Consider the following 20,925-nt stretch of genomic DNA (forward strand, 5'->3'; position numbering starts at 1 on the left):
AGCAAGTCCTTTGTGGCCTAGCACAGTGAGAGCCATAGCCCCTTCAAACACTAAGTACATACTCAGTCCCCTTCAGAAACAAGACATCAGGAACGGCCCAGTCCCTCTCCCAACGTACACTACGGAGTAACTAGCCAATGCGATGGCAGAGTATCAACAGGAAAATAGGAAACTCTTACATTTTCCTTATTATTGTTAATGCTCTCACACAAGCTCCTCCCAAAGGCGGTCTTCATCATAATATTAAAGTGGTAATTCTCCCTCCAAACACAAGGTCTTCAATTTGATTGATAGATGAAGGAGCTATACTAGGGTGTAACACTTACACCCTATGAGCACACTGGCCTACACTGTTTCTGCAATGCAGAAGACACTGCGTAGTTATGGAAGGATTACACCATCATATCTGCATATCGGAGCTTGTTAGGGTTGAGGTGATGTCAGCAAGGAGTGTATGAGTGGCATCTGGAAGAAGAGGTTCACCCAATGACTTTAAAGGATTTGCCAAGAATAAGGAGGTTGCAAAAATCAACAAAGCTGTGATTGAGACAGAAACCAAGTTTGTGGTGGGTGTGAATGGAGATGACATGGAAGAGTGTTGAAAACTGGACGGATGAGGGGTTGCTGCAACTAGACCAGGAGCATTAGCTGAGGAAGGCGAAAGAGCAAAGGCTGTGGGTGAAGAAAAAGGGTGACTCCAAAGAAAGATCCAAACTGACAGTTTGAAGGTCTAAACAAGTTCCTTAAGGCATTTGAAAATGTTCACCCAAAGACAGGAAGGTTTTCATCAGTAGAGAGAAATACTCTTGGGGGTATTTTATGCTGACAAAAGAATCTATGGTGAAAACGGAAGTAAACCGTTCTGAAAAGGGACTGCTCCTCAGGATGAACCTTGGCAGGTTCTCAGGGGGATCCAGAAGAGGGTGCTGTAGCCATAGGGGTTGACAGTGCCACGCATGCTGATGTCTCTAAAGACTCTCAGTGGAACAGCATGTGGCGGCAGATGACAGTGGCATTGGTGATCTTCGGTCTGTATGTTTGTGTCTTTTTTTTTTTTTTTTTTTTGTAGCTTTTTGCTTGCTTGCTTGTATGGTTGATTTTCTGAGACTGTTATATAGCATAGCCCAGGCTAGACTGAAACTCATTATGTAATGCAGGTTGGCCCCAAACTCACAATCTTCCCACCAAGTACTGGGGTTAGAGCATGTCCTACCATGCTGGACTTGTGTCATAATTTATCATGGCTTTCTTCATTCAGGTTTTCTCTGTGTAGCCTTGTGTCATAATTTTTAACAAAAGAATTACAAAACTAAAATAATTTCTAATTACTTGGGAAAATGCTGACAGAGTGTATGAAGAAAGTGTATGAAGTGTTTGAAGAAAGAAAACAGCATCGCTGTATTTGCTCCATTTTCAGCTAAATGTCACTCTGAAACAAAAGTTAAGTGATTTAAATGTTTATAATTTAATGAAGTTATTATAAGCTAAAGTTGATTTATTGTCAAATGGAGTTTTTGTTTCGTTTTTTAGTTGAGGACAGTCTAAGTGGCTGTTATTAAGTCTGCAGTGCCGCCAAAGCAGCCCGTCTTCACATTCACTCATGATTCACAGCCTGGCCAGACCTCCTTCCAGTCCTGCGTATTCCACTTGATATGCTTATTCCGTTCTTGATAGGCTTACATTTAGGCACATAAATATTCAACATGTTACAAGTGTCTGCAGTATTCAAAGCGGTAATGTGTCACACTGGTTCACAGTCTAGAAACAAAGTCTATGTGTGAAGTGTGCAAACTGCTCTCTGATATCGGCACAGTGACCGGCATAACCTGGTGACAGTAGCAGAACGTGTTCCTGCCGCTGATTAGTGCATGGCTACTAACAGTTGAATACTATATTTTATGATTGTTCTATTATTTGTCCTCTAGATAAGACAGCCTCATAAATATATAAAAGCATCATTCAAAATGATTTTTCATTAATATTGAATCATAAAATATTTTTCTGTTACAATGTGATCATGGTGATTTAGGCTGTATAGATAGACATAGTCAAAACCATTTGTAATAGGAATGACGAGCTATTCCTAAAACGTCACAACATGGACACATGCATCACTTCTAATCTGGCTAATGATTTTCTTTCTAGATCTCATTCATGTCAGTGCCCAGTTTTGGATGATAAGACAGCCAGAAAGTCAATATTTAAGGGGATAAAATTGCATTCTGAATTGAAGTCATTGACATTATGCAAACAAAACAAGCATACCAAACTTTTTGAGATTGCAAACATGCTGACAATTTATCTATATTTCAGTAAGCCTGATGGATTCACTTATCCTGGGCATCACACCAATACCATGCACACATACATACTCCTGATGGTGAAGTGACAGGACATATGTGAAAAACGCTGAGGGCCTCTGTAGTTCTTTCTTCAGACCTAGAGCCCTTGAGCTAATGAACCAACACTTCAGGGCGAGGATGGGAGGGACGGAGCCAAGCTCCAGGGAAAAGACCCAGAAGCAGGCACAACTAAGGAGTTAATATGAATGACAGGAGGATTAACCTCTGTCATGAGGGTGTGATTTCAGATATACAGGCAGATATATTCATGTCTTTCCACAATGTCAGATCTTGCTGAAAAACAATAAATTCACAGTTTGTCTTGTTTATTTGGCTGCAGCTTACTAAGTAAATGCTAATTTCATTTGATGGCTAGCCATGGGAATTACAGTTCTTTTATTCCAATCTGCATCACTACTGCTAACTGATGTTACCTCTCATATCAGACGTTACCCTTCACACCGTGTGTGTGTGTGTGTGTGTATGCATGCGTGTGTGTGTTTATGGATGTGTACATTACAGAGCAGTTAAGAAGTGATTAAAGAGGCTTCCGAGCTGGGAGGGATAATTCTGAAGTCTGAGGTAGAGGGCTAACACCAGCAGCATGGAGAAACGGCTATAGAGGATCAGGTGAGAAGATTGAGAACAGACACCACATGTTTTCTCCTTTTAAGGAATCTAGCCCCAAATCTTCAGATGTGGGCGCATAGCCTGTAATAACTAAAGAAACCATGGAAGTTAAACAGAACCATTCCCAGGATAGACTGGGAAGAAACAGAGAGGGCAGAGAGAGAACAGCAGGATACAAATGCTCTGATGGGAAAACTGGGGAAAGGGGGAAGGGAGAGGGAGGTAAAGACAGGAGGGAGGTGGGTAAAAGAACAATAAGGATGTCTGAAAAGCCACAGGAATCAGAACACTAACTATTTACTTAAAATCATTCTGTAGACGTAGACATACATAGTTTTAATGAACTTTGCTAATCTGGGCTTACAGTACTCCTTCCAAGAACCAAAAGTCACCTAACACAAACCTGTGGGCGCATATTCTGATATGCCACAAAAGCCATTGCCCCGTTTGAGCTGATACATAGCTCTGCAGACAAGCTGTCTGCCCTTAACAAAAGCCAGGATGCCTTGCTCCTAGCTTCCTTTGTTAAAGTGTGAATTACCTGAGAAGAGGTGTTGACTGAAACTGGTCAGGATGTTTGGGGTATCTTTCCATATGCAATTTGAAGGTTATCTTATAGAGATGCTAATTCAGAACCTACCTGACTGCTAGACGTGACTAAAGCCCAGGCACCTGGTTGCCCAGGCAACAGCCTTTGTATGCTCCTGCTCATTTGGGATGGATATATAAGATATTGGGACAATCAACGAGGATTCTGGCCTTTTCCAAGATGACCGTGTAAGTTGTGTCTGATTATTCCTCGTGACTCCGTTCCAGCCAAGTTAGGAAGTTTGTGTTGGACCCAAACAGGCTCCGACACAAACCCCAATACCAGACAAGAGAAGTACTCTTTTCAGTTGTCCGGGATTGTTCAAGAGACTCCTAAATCATCCAGCCTATTGCTGTTGACCCCACCAATAAAAATGCAAAGTTGTGGAACCCAGTACAAATAGATACATGTACAAAACACCTAGGACTCAGGGGACATTGTGTAAAAGGGGGATGGAGAAATTGCAAGAGCCAAAGGATGAGGAAGTTTGCCTTGAGATTGTGTCTCCTAGGAATACCAGAGGCTACACCCGTAAGTGCTCATCAACACGATTGCCCAAACATGAGCTGAACAAGGGTGACACCAATGAGCATGCCAGAACCAACAGAGAAATCCCATGAGGCCTCAGTCCCACACAAATAGTCCCACACAAATAGAAAACCGAGCAAAACTGGGATCAGTAGTGGTCTCTAGGGGGGAGCACACCAACTAGGTGTCCGGTGCCAAGTGGTCCGTTCAGAAAACATATATGTGAGTAGCATTACGTGGATCGAACAGGGTATCCTTAGGAACACACACACACAGTTTAGTGGGGAAAGCTCATGAATTTGAAACTGGGAGGGCTACATGGGAGGGCATGTAAGGAGGAAAGAAAAGGGAGAAATGTAATTAAATTATAATCTCAAAAAAAGAAAGAAGTCTTTAAAAACTGCAGGCACTGAGCTACACAGGCTGAGATGTTGAACATATGACCCAGAGACAAGACATTTCCAGGGTCCATTTAAAGTGAGCTGAATGCCATGGGCAGAAACCATTATGTAAGCTAGAGACTGGATGTTATTCCTTGGAAACTACAGCTCCCAGACTTCTCCTGGATTACCATCACCTGTGTGCATGCTGGCCACGCCTAGGTGAAGGCCATTCCTCCCAGATAACCTTGCGCCCCCCGTTAAAAGCGAAGGTCCACGAGGCTTCGCTCTCTTGGCCCCCCTCTTGGCCCCCTACCCTTGTGTGTCTTGCACGTCCCACCCCTTACTGTGTTTCCCTCTCCCCATTAAAGCGCACCCACGTGGGAGCCGCGTGTCCGTCTCTTCCTTTGCGTCCGTCTATCCTGTGTTTGTCCACACACCCACGCCGCCCCGCCGCCGTTTTAAAGGAATAATACTGGAGACCTGGACACAGCTTATGATGAATGCTCACAAGTGACTTGTTAGTATGCCTGCCATACTTTGGAGTGCTGCCTTCTTTTGCAGTCCTGGATGAAGGGGTTTAGTCTGGTGTGACTGGCATGTCTGCTTATTCATATTTCTGACAGAATTTTGCATGTTTCACAAATAAATTATCGATCAGCTCATGCCTCCCATATTCCAGCAGATAGTGATTTTCATTTACTGGTGTAAAAATGCCATTGTTCATTTTTAGCACTTGACTCAAGATGGAGTAACCCAGGTCAGGAATGTTGGTTTCTAAGTAGATAGAATCCAGGCGAGGCACCGGATTGCTGCCATTGCATGCATCAGAGAGTTGTCAGGGCCTGACCAGCCTGTTCCCCTCGCCCATCATCCATTTTCCTATTCTGTATTTGGAGCTTCTGCCTGAACTTTATGGAATAGGGAAGCTGAGAAGCACACGGCCATCACCTGTCCCAGGACCATGTGGCAGCAGGACATTGTCTCACATGCTGACAGCAGAGCCCACACCAGAGTAAAGGGGCCTTGGTCTGGGACACTGCAGACATGTCCAGCTTTTTGACATTTCAATAACCTTTTACCATGGAGAGTACCCAAGACCAATGGCAACTTCCTGCCATTTGTGGGGAGGAGGTGGTCTGTGGGCTACACTGACCAACAACTTAAAAAGAGATAACACATTTCTGGCACTGGGCTTCTTGATTTGACAGCTTGTGGTGTCTGGAGGAGGCAATGCTCCCTGTAATAGGGTATTTATTTAAACTCCTTTTATCTATCAAGGATCCATAGGTATGTGGATTTATAACTGGGTCTTTGATTTGATTCCATTAATCGGTGTGTCTTTTTATACCAATGCTATGCTGTTTTTATTACTATAGCTCAGTGGTAGCGCTTGAGATCAGATATGGTGATACCTCCAGAATTTCTTTTATTTACAAGATTATTTTAGATATCTTGGGTTTTTTTTCTATATGAAGTTCAGTGTTTTTCTTTCAAGGTCTGTTGGAATTGTGTTGGAATTTTGATGAGGATTGTGTTGAATATGTTGATTGCTTTTGGTAAGATGGTCATTTTTGCTATATTGATCCTACTGATTCATGAGCATATTGGTCTTTAGATCAAAAACACAAATGACAGCCCATGCTGGGGAGGATGTGGAACAAGGGAAACACTCCTCCATTGCTTGTACAGCCACTTTTGAAATCAACGTGTCCATTTCTCAGAAAATTGGGACTCAATCTACCTCAAGGCCCAGCGAAAACACTCTTGAACATATACCCAGAGGGTGTTCAATCACACCACAAGGACACTTGCTCAAATATGGTGATAGCAGTTTTATTTGTAATAGCCAGAACCTGGAAACAGCCTGGATGTTCCTCAACTGAAGAATAGATGAAAAAATGTGGTACATTTACACAATGGAGTATTACTCTGCTATTCAAAACTATGACATCAGGAAATCTGAAGATAAATGGATAGATCTAGAAAAAAATCATCTTGAGTGAGGTAACCCAGACACAGAAAAACAAACATGGTATACACTCACTTGTAAGTGGATATTAACTATAAAGTAAAGGATAACCATCCCATGATCTACATACTGAGAAAGGCTAGGTAACAAGGGGGCCCAAGGTAGGAGGAACACAAGGATCTCCCTGGGAAGGGGAAATAGAAGAGATCCCCTAGGTGGACTGGGGACAGGTGGGGGTAGGAACTTGAGGGATCAGGTTGGGTGTGGATGGAGGGGGAGAGTACTGAAAGAGATGACTGGAAAGGGGGAGCTTTTGGGAGCCAGATAGAATGATGCAAGGGAAAATCCCATGAATCTACAAGAACGACCCCAGCTAAGACTCCTAACAATACTGGATAGGTAACCTGAATTGACCTCTCCTGTGATCAGACTATCCCAGCTGTCATTAGAGAGCCTTCAGTCAGAAACTGATGCAAACAGATGCAGATCCACAGCCAAATGTCAGGCTGAGTTTGGAAAATCCTGCTGAACAGAAGGAAGATGGCTTGTAGGAGCCAGAGGGGCCAACTACATCACAAGAAAACCCACAGAAACAAATAAACTGGCTCATAGGAACTCAGAGTCTGCACCAACAACCAGAGAGCTTACATGGGACTGACCTAAGCCCTCTACATAAATGTGACAGTTGTGTAGCTTGGTGTATTTGTGGAACTCCTAATGAGAGAAGGGACTGTCCCTAACACTTTGGATGGCTCTTGGGAACCTGTTCCTTATAATGGATTGGCTAGCCCAGCCTAAATACAAGGGGATGTGCTTAGTCTTACTTGAACTTGATATGCCTTGTATTGTATTGTAGATATCCATGGGAAGCCTGCCCTTTACTGAACAGAAACAGAGAAGTGGATTGAGGGCTGGAGGGGAAGGGAGGGAAGGATGGGAGGAAAGGATGAAGGGGAAACTGGTCAGGATGTAAAATAAATAAAGAAACAAACATATAGAACAAGAAACACATAACATTTACCTTTCTGACCCTGTTACCTCCGTGTGAATGAATATTCACAATTCCATTCATTTACCTGCAAGTTTTCTAGTTTTATGTTTCTTTACATATGAATCATAATAGTATGTATAAGAACAACTGGCACTTCCTCAGTGGCTTGTATCCCAAAACCCTGACTGGAGTGGTGGGGAAATGAGGAAAGGACAGACACACAGACTCACATATAATGGACCTTGAATCAGGTAGGGTGCTCTAACTACTTTAACTCAGAACCTCAGTGTGTTATGAGGCATTCACTCCTCTCTGAGGAGGTCTCTCTCTGTAGCAGAGTAACCTCAGGTTGTAAACATCTGGGAAGAGAAAGCTACAGCTGCTAGTGCCTGCACACACGTTGATCAATCCTTCATTAAAATTCATACTTGGTCTTTGCCACTCCTCTGAAACCTGGTTCACATGGATAATGGCTTCGCCAATTTACCAACGGCCAGTTGGCCTTGGAGTCCTGATAGACCATGCTCTATCCATGCAAACTATCGTTTCACTCAGGACTTCACTCACATAGGGCTGCCTTTGCTCCCTAGACACCACATGCTCGTTATCCACTCACTCATCAGTTGAAGGATATCTAAGGTGTTTCTATTTCCTGGTTATTGTTAATAGAGCAGAATGAATATGGATTAGCAGGTATCTCTGTAGTCAGATGTAAGTCTCCTCTAGATATATGCTCAAGAGTGGTGTAGCTAGATTGTATGCTTTTATTTCCATATCTGGCTTTTTGAGACCCTTCCAAATGGATTCTCATAGGGACTGTTCCAGCTTGTACTCTTACCAACAGTGGGTGACTGTTTAGCTTTATTCGCATCTATCCCTGCATTTGTTCCCTTCTTAATATATGTATATATTATATTAAATAAATACATTTAGTTATATCTAATTTAAAATGTGAAAATTATTTTAAGTTAATTAAGTAAACTTATTTATTTTAGTATATTTAATTAAATAGATTTTTAAATTTTTATATATATACACACACATATATATATACCATTCTGATTGGATAAGATAAAATCTCAAGGTAGTTTTATTTTTTCATTTCTTGATTACTAAAGATACTGAACTTAAAAAAGAATTCTCAGTCATTTGTATTCCTTCTTTTGATAGCTATTTGGTTCCACACCCCAATTTTAAGTAGGTTTTGTTTGTTTCCATGGTGTGCTGGTTAGAGTCATCTGGGAAGAGAAGAGATATCTCAATTGAGAAAATGTCTCCCACAGATTGGCCTGCACTCAAGTATGTAGGGCATTTTCTTGACTGATGATGGATGTGGAAGGACCCAACCTATTGTGGGCAGTGTCACCGCTGGGCAGGCAGTCTCAAATGGTGTAAGACAGCTAAACATGAACCTGGAGAGCAAGCCAGTAGGCAATAATCCTCGTTGATATCTGCTCCAGTTCCTGCATACAGGTTCCCATTTCAGTTCCTGCTTTGGCTTCCCCCAAGGACGGACCTTAACTTGTAAAGTGAAACAAACCTTTTCCACTCCTGGTTAATTTTGGTCAGTGTTTTATCACACCAGTAGAAAGCAAACTCGGACACTTGGAGTGTAGTTTTTTAAAAGTTATTTGTATATTCTAGATATCAACCCTTTGTCAGATATGTAGCTAGTAGATTGCTTCTTGTTCCATAATTATTCGCTCAAATGACAGTGTCCCTTGGTTATCTTAATCCCTCCACTAATGTGGTGCTATTCAGAAAGACCTCGGATACTCCTGTAAGTTTTCCCTGCATTGTCCTCTAGTGGCTTCACAGTATCAGGTTTTACGTTGAGATCCTCGATCAATTTGGAGTTCAGTCCTCTGCAGGGTGAAATATAAGGACCTAGTTTCATTCTTTTACACGTAGTGGTTCAGTTTGACCTGCACCATTTGTTCAAGAGGCCATTTTTACTCTCATATATATTTTTGCTCTATCTGTCAAAAATCAGATGACTATAACAGATAGTAGAATTAATATTGTGAAAATAGACATTCTACCAAAGGCAATTTATAAATTTATTGCAGACACTATCAAATTTGCAACCCAGTTCTTCATAGAAATTAAAAAACAAAATCTCAAAAATATTCATATGGAAGCACAAAATGCTTAGGGTTACCCAAACAATCCTGAACAAGAAGTCATGACTTTCACCATATTTTTAAACTGGAGAATTAACAAGAGATTCAATATTGCTAATTTTACTTTTTTCCTATTTTTCAGTCATCATTTTTATGGAGTATATACATGGTTTACTTAATTTTTTATTCATGAAAAACAAGCATTTGGATGACTGAGCAGAGGGATCACAGCACAGGAATATACTGAAGCATATTTCACAATTAATATGATTAATATGATTTTCAAATACCCCTTTGATTTTTCTCAGTGACTTGCTTCAGAAGGGAGCATCAGGATGCTGACCCTTGCCATGAACCTGCCCCTTTCCTATTCTGAGGCTAAAAGAGAAACCATACTGACTTTAGTTCTGTAACAGAGGGAGCTCTAACAGAAACCCACAAGGTGAATCTTTCTTCCCGTCAAGATCACCAAACTAGCAAAGTAGCAAGAGTAATGCTGATGGTGCAGCCAATTATAATTCTCAAGCCAAACAAGACGAAACAAAGGTTATTTACATTTCCTAGAAGGGAAGTAATGTTCCAGTTGAACAAGATACTCTCACAAAGAGGTGGTTTTACTCTCTGAGACAAGGAAATCCATAAAGAGCAGTGATATGTGTCTATTTAGGAATTAAGTTCCAGGAGAAACAAGATCATATGCTACAATAAGGTTGTAACGTTTTTTTTTCCCTTAGAGGTTTATTGTTTAAACTTCTCAAGATTCTTAATCCATTTTGAGCTAATTTACTAAAGGTTGTCAATTTTATTCTTTTATATTTGCTCTATGATATTTATTTTAAAGATTCCTGTTCCTTGGTAAATTAACAATTCCTTTTTACATCTAACTTTATTTTTAAGTGTATGTGTGTGTGCACGCACACACACGTGTAAGGACACGTGTGCACACAAGTATATACAGATGCCCTAGAAGGCCAGTGGCATCAAATTCCCTGTAGCCAGAGTTACAGATGATAGTGAGACACCAGTGTGGGTACTAGGAACTAAAGTCAGATCTTCTGAAAGAGCAATATATACAAATCTACAGATCACTGACCATAAATCTATGGCTTTATTTCTTGAATTTCAGTGTTTTTCTATCAGATGCTCTGGCTTTGCTTGTTTTAATGTTTGTGGTGGTGCTTTGTAAATCTTTCAGATGTTCTTGATTATTTGGTTTTCAACATTTTAAAAGTATATAAAACATTTGTCCGTGTTCTATTGCTGTTCATTGAGACATCGTGACCATGGCAACTCCTATAAAGGAAAGCATTGAATTGGGGGTTGATGTATAGTTTCAGAGGTTTAAATCAATATTATCATCATGGCAAGAAGCATGGCAGAACACAGGCAGAGATGGTGCTGGGTGCTGGAGAAGGAGCTGAGAGTTCTACATCCTGATCCATAGGCAGCAAGAAGAGAAGACACTGGCCCTGGCTTGGTCTTCTTGAAACCCCAAAGCCCATCCCCCTTACATGTTTTCTCCTACAAGGCCACAACTTCTAATCCTTTTAAACAGTATTACACCTAAGCAGTTAGATATATGAATATATGGGGCATTCATATTCAAACTACCCCAATGCCTCTACAGTCCACACATTTTGATGAAGAAAGCAGCTATAAATATTTTTAGTATGGCCTAAAAGTTGCTGTCCTGACATTTTTCTCTTCAAAATTCCTTTTTTAATTTTTCCATATTATACTGAGATGCATATGATTGTTAATATTTCTGTGCTTATTTCAACTTGAGAAATTTTATTTTTTAATATTTTTAATTAAAATAGAGTTGCATTATTTCCGACTCACTTTTCTGCCCTCCAGACCCTCCCACTTGTCATCCCTTGAACCTCTCTTATGCCTCCCACAATCTCAGGCTGATAACCTCCTTTTATTTGATTATATGTTATATTCATAAATATTTGTGCACATAAATACAAATAAATAAAGCCTGCTGAGTGTGTTTGCTGTTTGTGTGTGTGTGTGGTTTCATGACTGACCACTCCCTAGGAGAGGCTAATTCTCTTTCTCTCAGCAGTTTGTAGTTGTCTGAAGTTCTTTGCCTATGAGTGAGACCCCACAAAATTTCTTTCCTTCATGTTAACAAGTCCACTGATGTTGCTATTGTTCCTGCCATGTTAATTCAGTCATTTATAGATGGAAGTTTCTGTCCCACCCAGTCCCACAGTCATTCAGTCCCAAATAAACACACAGAGGTTTATATTAATTACCAACTGTTTGGCCTATTGTTCTCTTACAACTTAAATTAACCCATAATTCTTATTTATGGTTAGCCATGTGACTTGTTACCTTTTTTCAGTAAGGCATTCTCGTTTTGCTTCCTCTGCTTCTAGATGACAATAGTGTTTCTGCCTGTCTCCTTTCCAGAATTCTCCCAGTCTGGTTGCCCTGCCTATACTTCCTGCCTGGCTACTGGCCAGTTGGCGTTTTATTAAACCAATATGAGTGACAAATTTTTCAGTATACAAGAGCATTATCCCACAGCAGCCACTTCTAAGAAAGGTATTTCATTGAAGACTTTCAGCACCATCTTCTGTGATGCCCCCTGAGTCTTATGTGAAGGAGCTATGATGCAGAGCTATCTCTTGGGAGTACCCCCAGACCTATGATCCATTGACCTGTGATATTTGTCCAATTGTGAATAGATTTAATTTATAATAAGATTTGGCAGATTTTTTTCATCTTTTTATTGATTTTTTCTGTTTTTCAATCCTTTTTTGTACACATACACATTTGTGGACTTACATCCTAAGTTTTTGCCAAGACTTTAACCTCTGTTCTTCACACTTTCTTTTCCTTTCTTGAATTTTTAATCTCTGTTTATTTATCTCATTTGCAACTGTTTTTATTTATTTTTTTATTTTTTTGCAACTGTTTTTAATAGAAGTTCAAATGTATGTTGAGCCCATATAAAATTTCATTTCAGATATTTTACTTGTGAAAGTTAGAATATCTGGTTATCTGGTTATCATTTGAAAAAGAATTTCTACTTTTTTGACAATTTTGATGAGATATTATTACATCTTTTTGCCTCTAAGCACTGTTTTCAGCATCAGTTTAATTATAATTTTGTTGGCCACCTTACAGACCTTGTCTATTAAGCCCAATCTTCGAATCTTCTCGAAGAAAATTACTTTTGGCTGCTATTTCTGCATGCCACCCATCTCAAATATCTTTGTTAAAAATAGTATTTTTTTTCTCTTCTTAAAAGAAGAAACGAAATGGCCATTAAGTGTTTTGTAAACTGCCCAACATCTCAGGTTGTCTTAGTTACTGTTCTATTGCTGTGAAGAGACATCATGACCAAGGCAACTCTTACAAAAGAAATTAATGAGAACTTGCTTGCAGTTTTAGAGGGTGCTCCATGATCATCATGATAGGAAGTAGACAGGTATGGCTGCTGGAGCAGTAGCTGAGAGCTTTATAACTGATTCACAGTTAACAGGCTGAGACAGGGAAACTGAGCCTGGCTTTTAAAATCTAAAAGTCCATCCCAGTGACACACCTTCTTCTACGAGGCCACACCTGCTTCAACAAAGTTGCACCTCCTAATCCTTGTCAAACGGTTCCACTAAAAGGAGACAAAGTATTCAAATATACAAGCCTATGTGATTCTCATTTAAACCAACAAATTCCACTTCCTGATCTCAAAAGGTTTGCAGCCATATGATAAAGCAAAAATGTATCCAAAAGTCCCCATGGTCTTTCAGTCTTAAAACTGTTTCAAAGTCTAATGATTCTTCTGAGACTCATGGAAATCTCTTAACTGTTATCCCTATGAAAGCAAATGCAAAAAACAAAGCAGACATTTCCAACATATACTATCACAAAATACACATTACCATTCCAAAAGGGAGGAAAAGGAGCATAGAGGGGAAATATTGGACTAAGTCAGGAATGAAATCTAGCAGGGAAAACTCCAAATTCTGCATCTCCGTGTCTAATGTCAGAGAATTCTTGAGGTCTCCCACTCCTACCAGCTGTGTTGACCACAGCATTCTTCCTTCTATTGTGCTGGCTCCACACCTTGTTTGCAGCTGTCCTTGACAGGCATCTAATGGTTCTGGCATCTCCAGCATCTTGGAGTAAGCAATGCAATCCAGGCTTCACTTTTACAACTTGAAAAAAGTGACTTCTCTGAACTCTATGAAGGGACTCCCCTACAACATGCCTGGCCTTGATGGTTTTCCTTAGTCATGAAGGACAATTCCACAACCCGTTACTCTAGTATCCTTAAATCTTAGACCACATGGCCAAAGCTTCCCAAATTCTATTGTCTCCTGGGTCTGGAAAACAGCACTTTCCTTGAGTTATATCTACATAAGCTTTCTGGTTTTGATGGTTTCCTTTGTTGCTTAACCTTTCCTTAGTTCCTTTCACGAGTTAGGAGCTTAGTTAAGGTGAGAGCACCACTCCCTTTATTCCATTTTGAATTAGGCCTTTAAAAAAATTATCTCCTGGAGCACAGAACTTGGATCCAATCTTATATTTCTTGGTGCCCTTTTCTTTTCAACTGTATATTTTATATTTCTCTTCATCTGACTGCTCCTTCTAATTGTGGATCTGAAAAGCATTGATCACTAGTACCACATGACACAGTCAGTACTCGGCTGTCTTGAAATCTCTTTTGGCAATGTCATTAATTCAAAACTCTTCAATTTAACTCCAGACAGTTGCTTAGGACAAGTGTAAAAAGCAGCCACATTCTTTGCCAAAGTATCAAAAGAATGGTTTCTAGGCCACCTCCTAAGATTCTTCCCTGATGAAACCTCTTGAGCCAGGCTGCTATAATTCAAATTGTCCTCAGCATCACTTTCTTTCATCTTCTTATGGTACGGTCTATCAAGCATTACTTAAGACATTCAAATGCTTTCCTAATCTAAAGTCTCAATGGCTTTCATATGCCTTCAAAAAAACAGCATAGTCAGGTCTGTCATGGCGGAACCCCATTCATGATACCAGTTTTTCTCTTAATTATTATCCTATTGCTGTGAAAAGATACCATGACCAAGGAAACTTTTATGAAAGAAAATATCTAATCAAGAACTTGCTTATAGTTTTACATCATGACAGAAGGCAGACACACATGAGAGTTGGAACAATAGTTGAGATCTGTAAATCCTGACTCTAGACAGCAGATAGAGAAAGAAACTGGGATGATTGGCATGAGCTTTTGTAACCTCAAAGTCCATTCCAAGTGACATACATTCTCTATATGAGACCATGCCCACTCTAAAAAAGGCCATACCTCTTAATCCTTTTCAAACAGTTCCACTTACTGGGGACTAAGCATTGAAATATATGAGCCTATTGATCCATTTTCATTCAAACCATCACACTAGCCTTCAGGGAAATGTAAATTAAAATTATTTTGTGATTTCATCTCATTCTAGTAAGAATAGATATCATCAAGAAAACAGATAATAAATGTTAGCAAGGATTCAGAGAAGGAGTAATCCTTATTCATTAGTGGTGGTACTGTAAACTGATACTGCTATTATGGAAATTAATATGAATGTTTCTCAAAAAATTAAAAATAAAACCTGTAGAAAGTTGCTTGATTCTGGAAATAACCAGGCTAGCTAAAGGATAAAACAATTATATTTTTATTTACTTTAAGGGAAAAACTCATGAAACAGGAATGAGAAGTCCAAGATCGCTGTGCCCCACAACAATCACACAGAGAGCGCACTTGGGCCATGCACCCATTTTCTCTGGGTCCCAGAAAGCCATGCCTTAACTTGGACCCATCTATTAAAGATAATTGGCTAACAAGGCTTCTCCATCAAAAACTACTATATTACCAAGCTATACCATTCACCAGTGCCTACTCCAAAGGCCCTGTATGCTGTCACAGAGAGGTTTATGCATCTGTTTACTGCCACTATATCCATAATACCAAGGAACTGGAACCAGCTTGGGGGCCCATCAACAGACAAATAGGAATCCAGCACATGCACACAGTGGAATTTTACTCACTGTAAGAAATGAAGTCAAGAAACTTGTAGGAATACGGATGAATCTGGAAAGTCTTATATTAAATAAGGTACCTCCCCAGAAATGAGAGGTTAAAAACTGCATGTTGTCTTCTCACGTGTGAATCCTAGTCTGTAATGTATATATGAATAACTATAATGGGTATAAAAGTAGCTGAAGCCCCCCAAAACCTAGTAGACCAAATGAGAGTAAAATAAGTGCTTGGTAGACAGAGCTGCAGGGCGCATGTGATGTGAAAACACAAGGAAGGCTCTGAGGTGTGCCAGGGAGGACGGGAGGCTGGGAGAGATGAGACTGGAGGAGAAATGACAAAACAAAATGGCATATTGAAATAGTATTTTTCATGTGATTTAATAATTAAAAGTAGGTGCTGGAGAGGTAGCAGAGTGATTAAGAGCACTGGCTTCTCTCTCTGAAGGAAGTGGGTTTGATTCTCACATGGTGGTTCAGATCTACCTATAACTCCAGGGCATCTGATAACTGCTTCTGATTCCTGCAGGAACTAGGCATGCAAGTGGTGTACAGACATGCAAGCAAAGCACTCAAGTACATAAAATAAAATACAAATTTTAAAATTAAAATCAGGAAATATAAAAATGGCCATTTAATATTATATTATAGTTTCTGCATATACTGGCTCTTTTGGGCCTTCGGACTTTGTTGATTGCTCTTTTTTAACTTAGCAGGTGATTAGAGGGGGGGGTTATTAATTTGGGAGAGTATGGAAGATAGGTGTTGGGGATGAATCTGGGAGGATTTAGAGCAAGGAGTGTGGAGTAAATATTATCATAGTATGCATGTATACATTCTCAAAGAATTAATAGAAATATTGTATTAAAGACAGTCCTCATGATGTTGTAGGCTTATTAAAAGCTTGGTTTTTTTCCATAAAAACAGAAACCAGGATAATTGGTGACTTGAGCATAATAGCACCTGGAGGGAAAATAGGGGTCCAGAAGATCACTTGGCCCGGCCCTTCTTTCTAAGAAAGCATGTGCAGGATTTATTCTGAAATAAGTTCACTGTGTGTACTAACTTAATCCACTTACTCTGCCAATGGGAAATAATGAAATAAAGCACCAGAGTCAGGACTTGAAGTTACAGTATGAAGATCACAATTGCAGGGCCTTGAATGATGGGCATCACCATGTTATAGAAGGGTATTTATCAGTTATGGGGACTATGGATGAAACAATAAAGCAAGATAAAAGAGACATTTAAAATATACTTGGGAATGTTACTTCTGGAGTATCTAGGAGATTCGGGGAACCAGAAAGAAAAGAAAAGAGAAAAATACAGAGAGGTTAAGATTCAGAGAAACTTCATTTGAGGCTCAGTATCTGTAGGTATTTATTGTTGAGGAAAAATTGCTGGTTTCAGGGGATGCATAGAAATGAAGAGACACACTTCTTGGGGTGGGATCCTGTCACCAGACTAGGCTCTGTGACAAGAGCCACATCTCCAGACACTGCTGTCCTAATCAGGCACATTTGTGATAACTAATCACACTCTCAAATCCAAGCATCACTTGACCGCTGCATTGATCCCCCACCCTTTCAGTGCCATGCGGTGTGACTAATGCATCCCGTCTCTTTCTAGAACTCTTTAAAGCATGAGATAGGGGTCTGTCCTTTCTTGCATCATTTTCATAGTAGGTACTTAATTACTATCAAATTATGAAATTCTCTTCTTAGATACCTCAACTAGAGTGAGAGGCAGAATTGAAATTTAAGAACAATAAATGCCTGGGGTCCTGCTGTACAATTAGATAGATGTGTAAGTCCATTTGAAGAGAGAACAACCTGAAGAGGCTCCCTAGTGACTAGCCAAACCTGGATCAATATCCTCTACTGCAAGTGAAAATCCTTCTAGAATCAATCCCCTAGTACCCTACATGTTGATAAGACTCTCACTGTGATAAAAACTGATTGCACTCAGTGATTCTAGGGGTGGTTTGTATGATGATGCACAAGATAGAAAATACATAAAATAGGCAGTTATATTTAATCCATCCTGGGCAGAGTCCTCATGGCAGAAACATCAGAAAGAACTAACATCTCAATATAAGGACCATAGCAAATCAGTGCCTTTGTGGTATGTGCGATCTCCGTACTGGGAAATGACATGCTGCAGGTCTGGGGTGGGGGAAAGGAGAACCAGTGCATTGGGGTCAGACTCATGCTGCCTTCCCGCCATGCACGTGCCATTCAGTGCACGTGAATCATGCTGAGGAGCAGCCAGAACCTTCTCTGGGTCCTGAGAGGGTTGAGGGGGAAGAAAGGCACAGAAGTGAGGGAAGATGTTTAGTCACTGAGGCCCCATAAGTCAGATGCACTCTTTCTTGTCCCTCTTTGTATGGGATGGCATAGACCAGACCATTCTCATCCTTGCTGTGTTCTCATAAGTACTTTAAATTCCCTTCATCCAACCTACATCCAACACCTTCTCAGAAGGAACAGATGAGTTTCAATAACCCCACTCTGCAATTTTTTTTCTTATTTTGCTCTGCTTTCTACCCTGGTTAGAACCCTTATTCCGCATCTCATACCCCAATCATGTTTACCTTTGTTCTCAACCTGATTTGGGGTCTTTGGAGACTGCTCCTACAATCAAAGTTCATCTTTTCTCACTTAGTCAGTTGTGTCTACATTATAGCATGCTTTCTAGGGATGGTTAGAGGCAGCGGCCCAGAGCACATGCCAAGCTCACCATCGCTTTTTAATGACATGTGCACATCAACAGTGATTCTGAGACGGAAACACCTGGAAGTGAGGAAGAGTATTCTCACTCTAAGGAAGGAAACATGGGATAATATCAATTTTCATAAAAGACGAAGAAAAACTTTTGCTTTATAAAAGGCTTTTCCATGAGGCGTCTTGACCAACACACAGATCCTCATGTGTATTCAAAGAAGGTGTTTATGAATGTTTTCCCTCCTCCCTACTCTCCGTCTGTTGCATCAGGCAAGGTCCACCCACAGATTTGGAAAGGGTGTTCACAAAAGGGCAATAAAAATGAACATCTAGCTACAAAGAGAATGAGCTGGGTCTTATTTTCCTGCTTTTGTTCCCCTGGGATACAAGCTCCATTCTAAAATTGAGCAGATTGAGCCCTCCATCAAATATTAATGAACATTTTTGGCATGTGTTGGAAACAGCGTCAGGCTCTAGGAATGCAGAAGTGATAATGACAAGGATCTGTCACTCCGTTTACTAGAGGAGATAAGGTATGTATCTAGGTCACTGTGACCTGGGACAGCTATAGATCTGAGAGCAGAAGACTTAGGGCACTGATGAGATGATAGAACCAGGAAAGTCCCATAGAGTACACAGCACTGAGCTGAATGTTCAGTCGTAGGTGCCAGCAGATAGACAAGCCGGGTCTTCCTCCGACTCTGGTCACAGACTGAAGGCTGTCTTCCCTCTCCCATCCTAAATTAAATCCAGGAGTCCTTTCCTAATCTCCCATCCTGTCTCACCTCCCAGGATTTGTGTGGTATATTCATGTCTACGCAAGCCAGCCTCAGGCCTCAGCCTTTTCATCACTAGCTTACATGGAATTCCCTCTGAAATGCATCCCAGGTGTATACAGATGAGAAATCCTGCCCTGGTAATTATGAAACACCTGGATAGATCATCCACTCCATGACTGCCCTCCAATAACAAGTAGCCTGGAGGCTTCAACTGGAGGATGTATAAAAAAGCACCTTCCGTGCTGGTCCCACAAAACCTCAGCCTTCTCCTGGGGTGACTTGTCTACTCATCTTCCTTGAAGGTAAGGCTGCTTTGGGATGAAGGGACGCTTGAATGCCACTCCTTCAGACTTTGCTAAGGAAGTCTTGGCATCCCCTCGTTTCCCTCCCAGCAAGCTAATACACCAGGTAGGAAAGATTTGTAGCAGGGAGAAGGGAAGGGCTGAAAATCCATGCCAAGAACACTGCAATGACCTAACATGGGCCAGTCCCTTGGGGGCCAGAAGCAGACGAAACAGCAGATAGACACCACACAGCTTAGAAAACGGAGACTGGGAGCCAAGTAGCCAAACAGCAGGCATGTTGTTGCTCTTTACACTTGATCATGGCAGACATCAGCCTTGGAAAAAGTGTCCTGTTAGTTCGGCAAGTTAAACTTTATTTTTCTTTTATATGAGGGGGACAAATTATTAATTTGATTATCGACAAATTCTTAGGAATTCTCACCAGAATTTACTCCCAGTAAGCCCAACCCTTTAGAAATACTGTTTTTCCTCCTGGAACAGGCTTCTCCAAGTTGTGAGTGCTGCCTTCGTTGATGGCCTGGACTCCAGAGAAGTGTGCCATACACTTCTCCATCTATGACATAACAGTATGTTCTTTTTCTTCCAGATCCGAAGCATTAGCTAAGTGATGTCACAACAGAAGCAACAACCTCAGGAGCTCCCAAATGCTCCCAAATGTCCACCTCCCCAGTACCCAGACCCCTGTCTGAAAACCTTCTCATCTTCTTATGGGATTTCTTGTTCAGCAAGCTCTTCTTCACACTCCCAAAGGCCAGGGCTTCCGAACACTGCTGGACGCAGGATAGTTCACCACCCACAACCCCGCTGCCTCAGGGGTGGTACCACCTACCACTGCAAAGAGGAAGAGTGCTAAGAGTCTGGGCACAAAGGACGGTACACAGCTGCAGAGATCTGCTCCCCATCCAAACTCAGGAATTCCACCGGGAGGCCCAGCCCTCAACCTCTCTTGGCCTTAAAAACACTTCCTGTTTCTCCAGTCCACCCCTTCAGTTCAGCAACAATAAAGTTGATCATGGTACATGGTTGTGACTTCTGTGTATCCTTGAGACCATGTTCAGAAGTGCAGAGACCCCTCAAGTGGGTTCTTCTCTTAGGGAAGATTTGTGGGAGTCCATATTTCAGTCCTCTGTAACTTCATAATGTTTTAATGTTGAACACAATTGAGTGTTGGTCTCTGTTTAAGAATGGAAGTGGGAGCTTTGACTTACTACTAGCAAATGTTATGAACCAGCAGGAAAAGTAAGGTATATTAAGATTAAATTACATGGACTAACAAAATTAATGTTTATTAATTTAAACATTTGTATGTCTTAAACATGTTCAAAAGAATTTAAAGACAACAGGTTTTTTTTACTATTTATTTGTTTAAGACGTGTATGTTTCTTTCCAAATATACATACACTTATGCAATAATAATTAATGAAAAATAAGGCCATGAATTTGGAGGAGAGTGGGGAAGGGTCTCTGAGACTAAACTTTAGAGAAGGAAAATGAGTGCATTGTAATTAAATTGTTCTCTCAAGAATAAAAAAAAGAAAGAAC

At 40.6% G+C, this 20,925-nt stretch overlaps 1 protein-coding gene across 1 annotated transcript; it reads left to right on the forward strand.

Annotated features, from left to right (window-relative positions):
- Positions 1-19,990: 19,990 nt before the first annotated feature.
- Lce6a (late cornified envelope 6A) lies at positions 19,991-20,236 on the forward strand. The gene has a single exon (XM_050129350.1). The coding sequence runs from the start codon at positions 19,991-19,993 to the stop codon at positions 20,234-20,236; it is 246 nt and encodes an 81-aa protein (XP_049985307.1).
- The last annotated feature ends 689 nt before the right edge of the window (positions 20,237-20,925 follow it).

Source organism: Alexandromys fortis, unplaced genomic scaffold (assembly GCF_014885135.2).
Source record: "Alexandromys fortis isolate MF-2015 unplaced genomic scaffold, M_Fortis_MF-2015_v1.1 scaffold_299, whole genome shotgun sequence".
Taxonomy (NCBI): domain Eukaryota; kingdom Metazoa; phylum Chordata; class Mammalia; order Rodentia; family Cricetidae; genus Alexandromys; species Alexandromys fortis.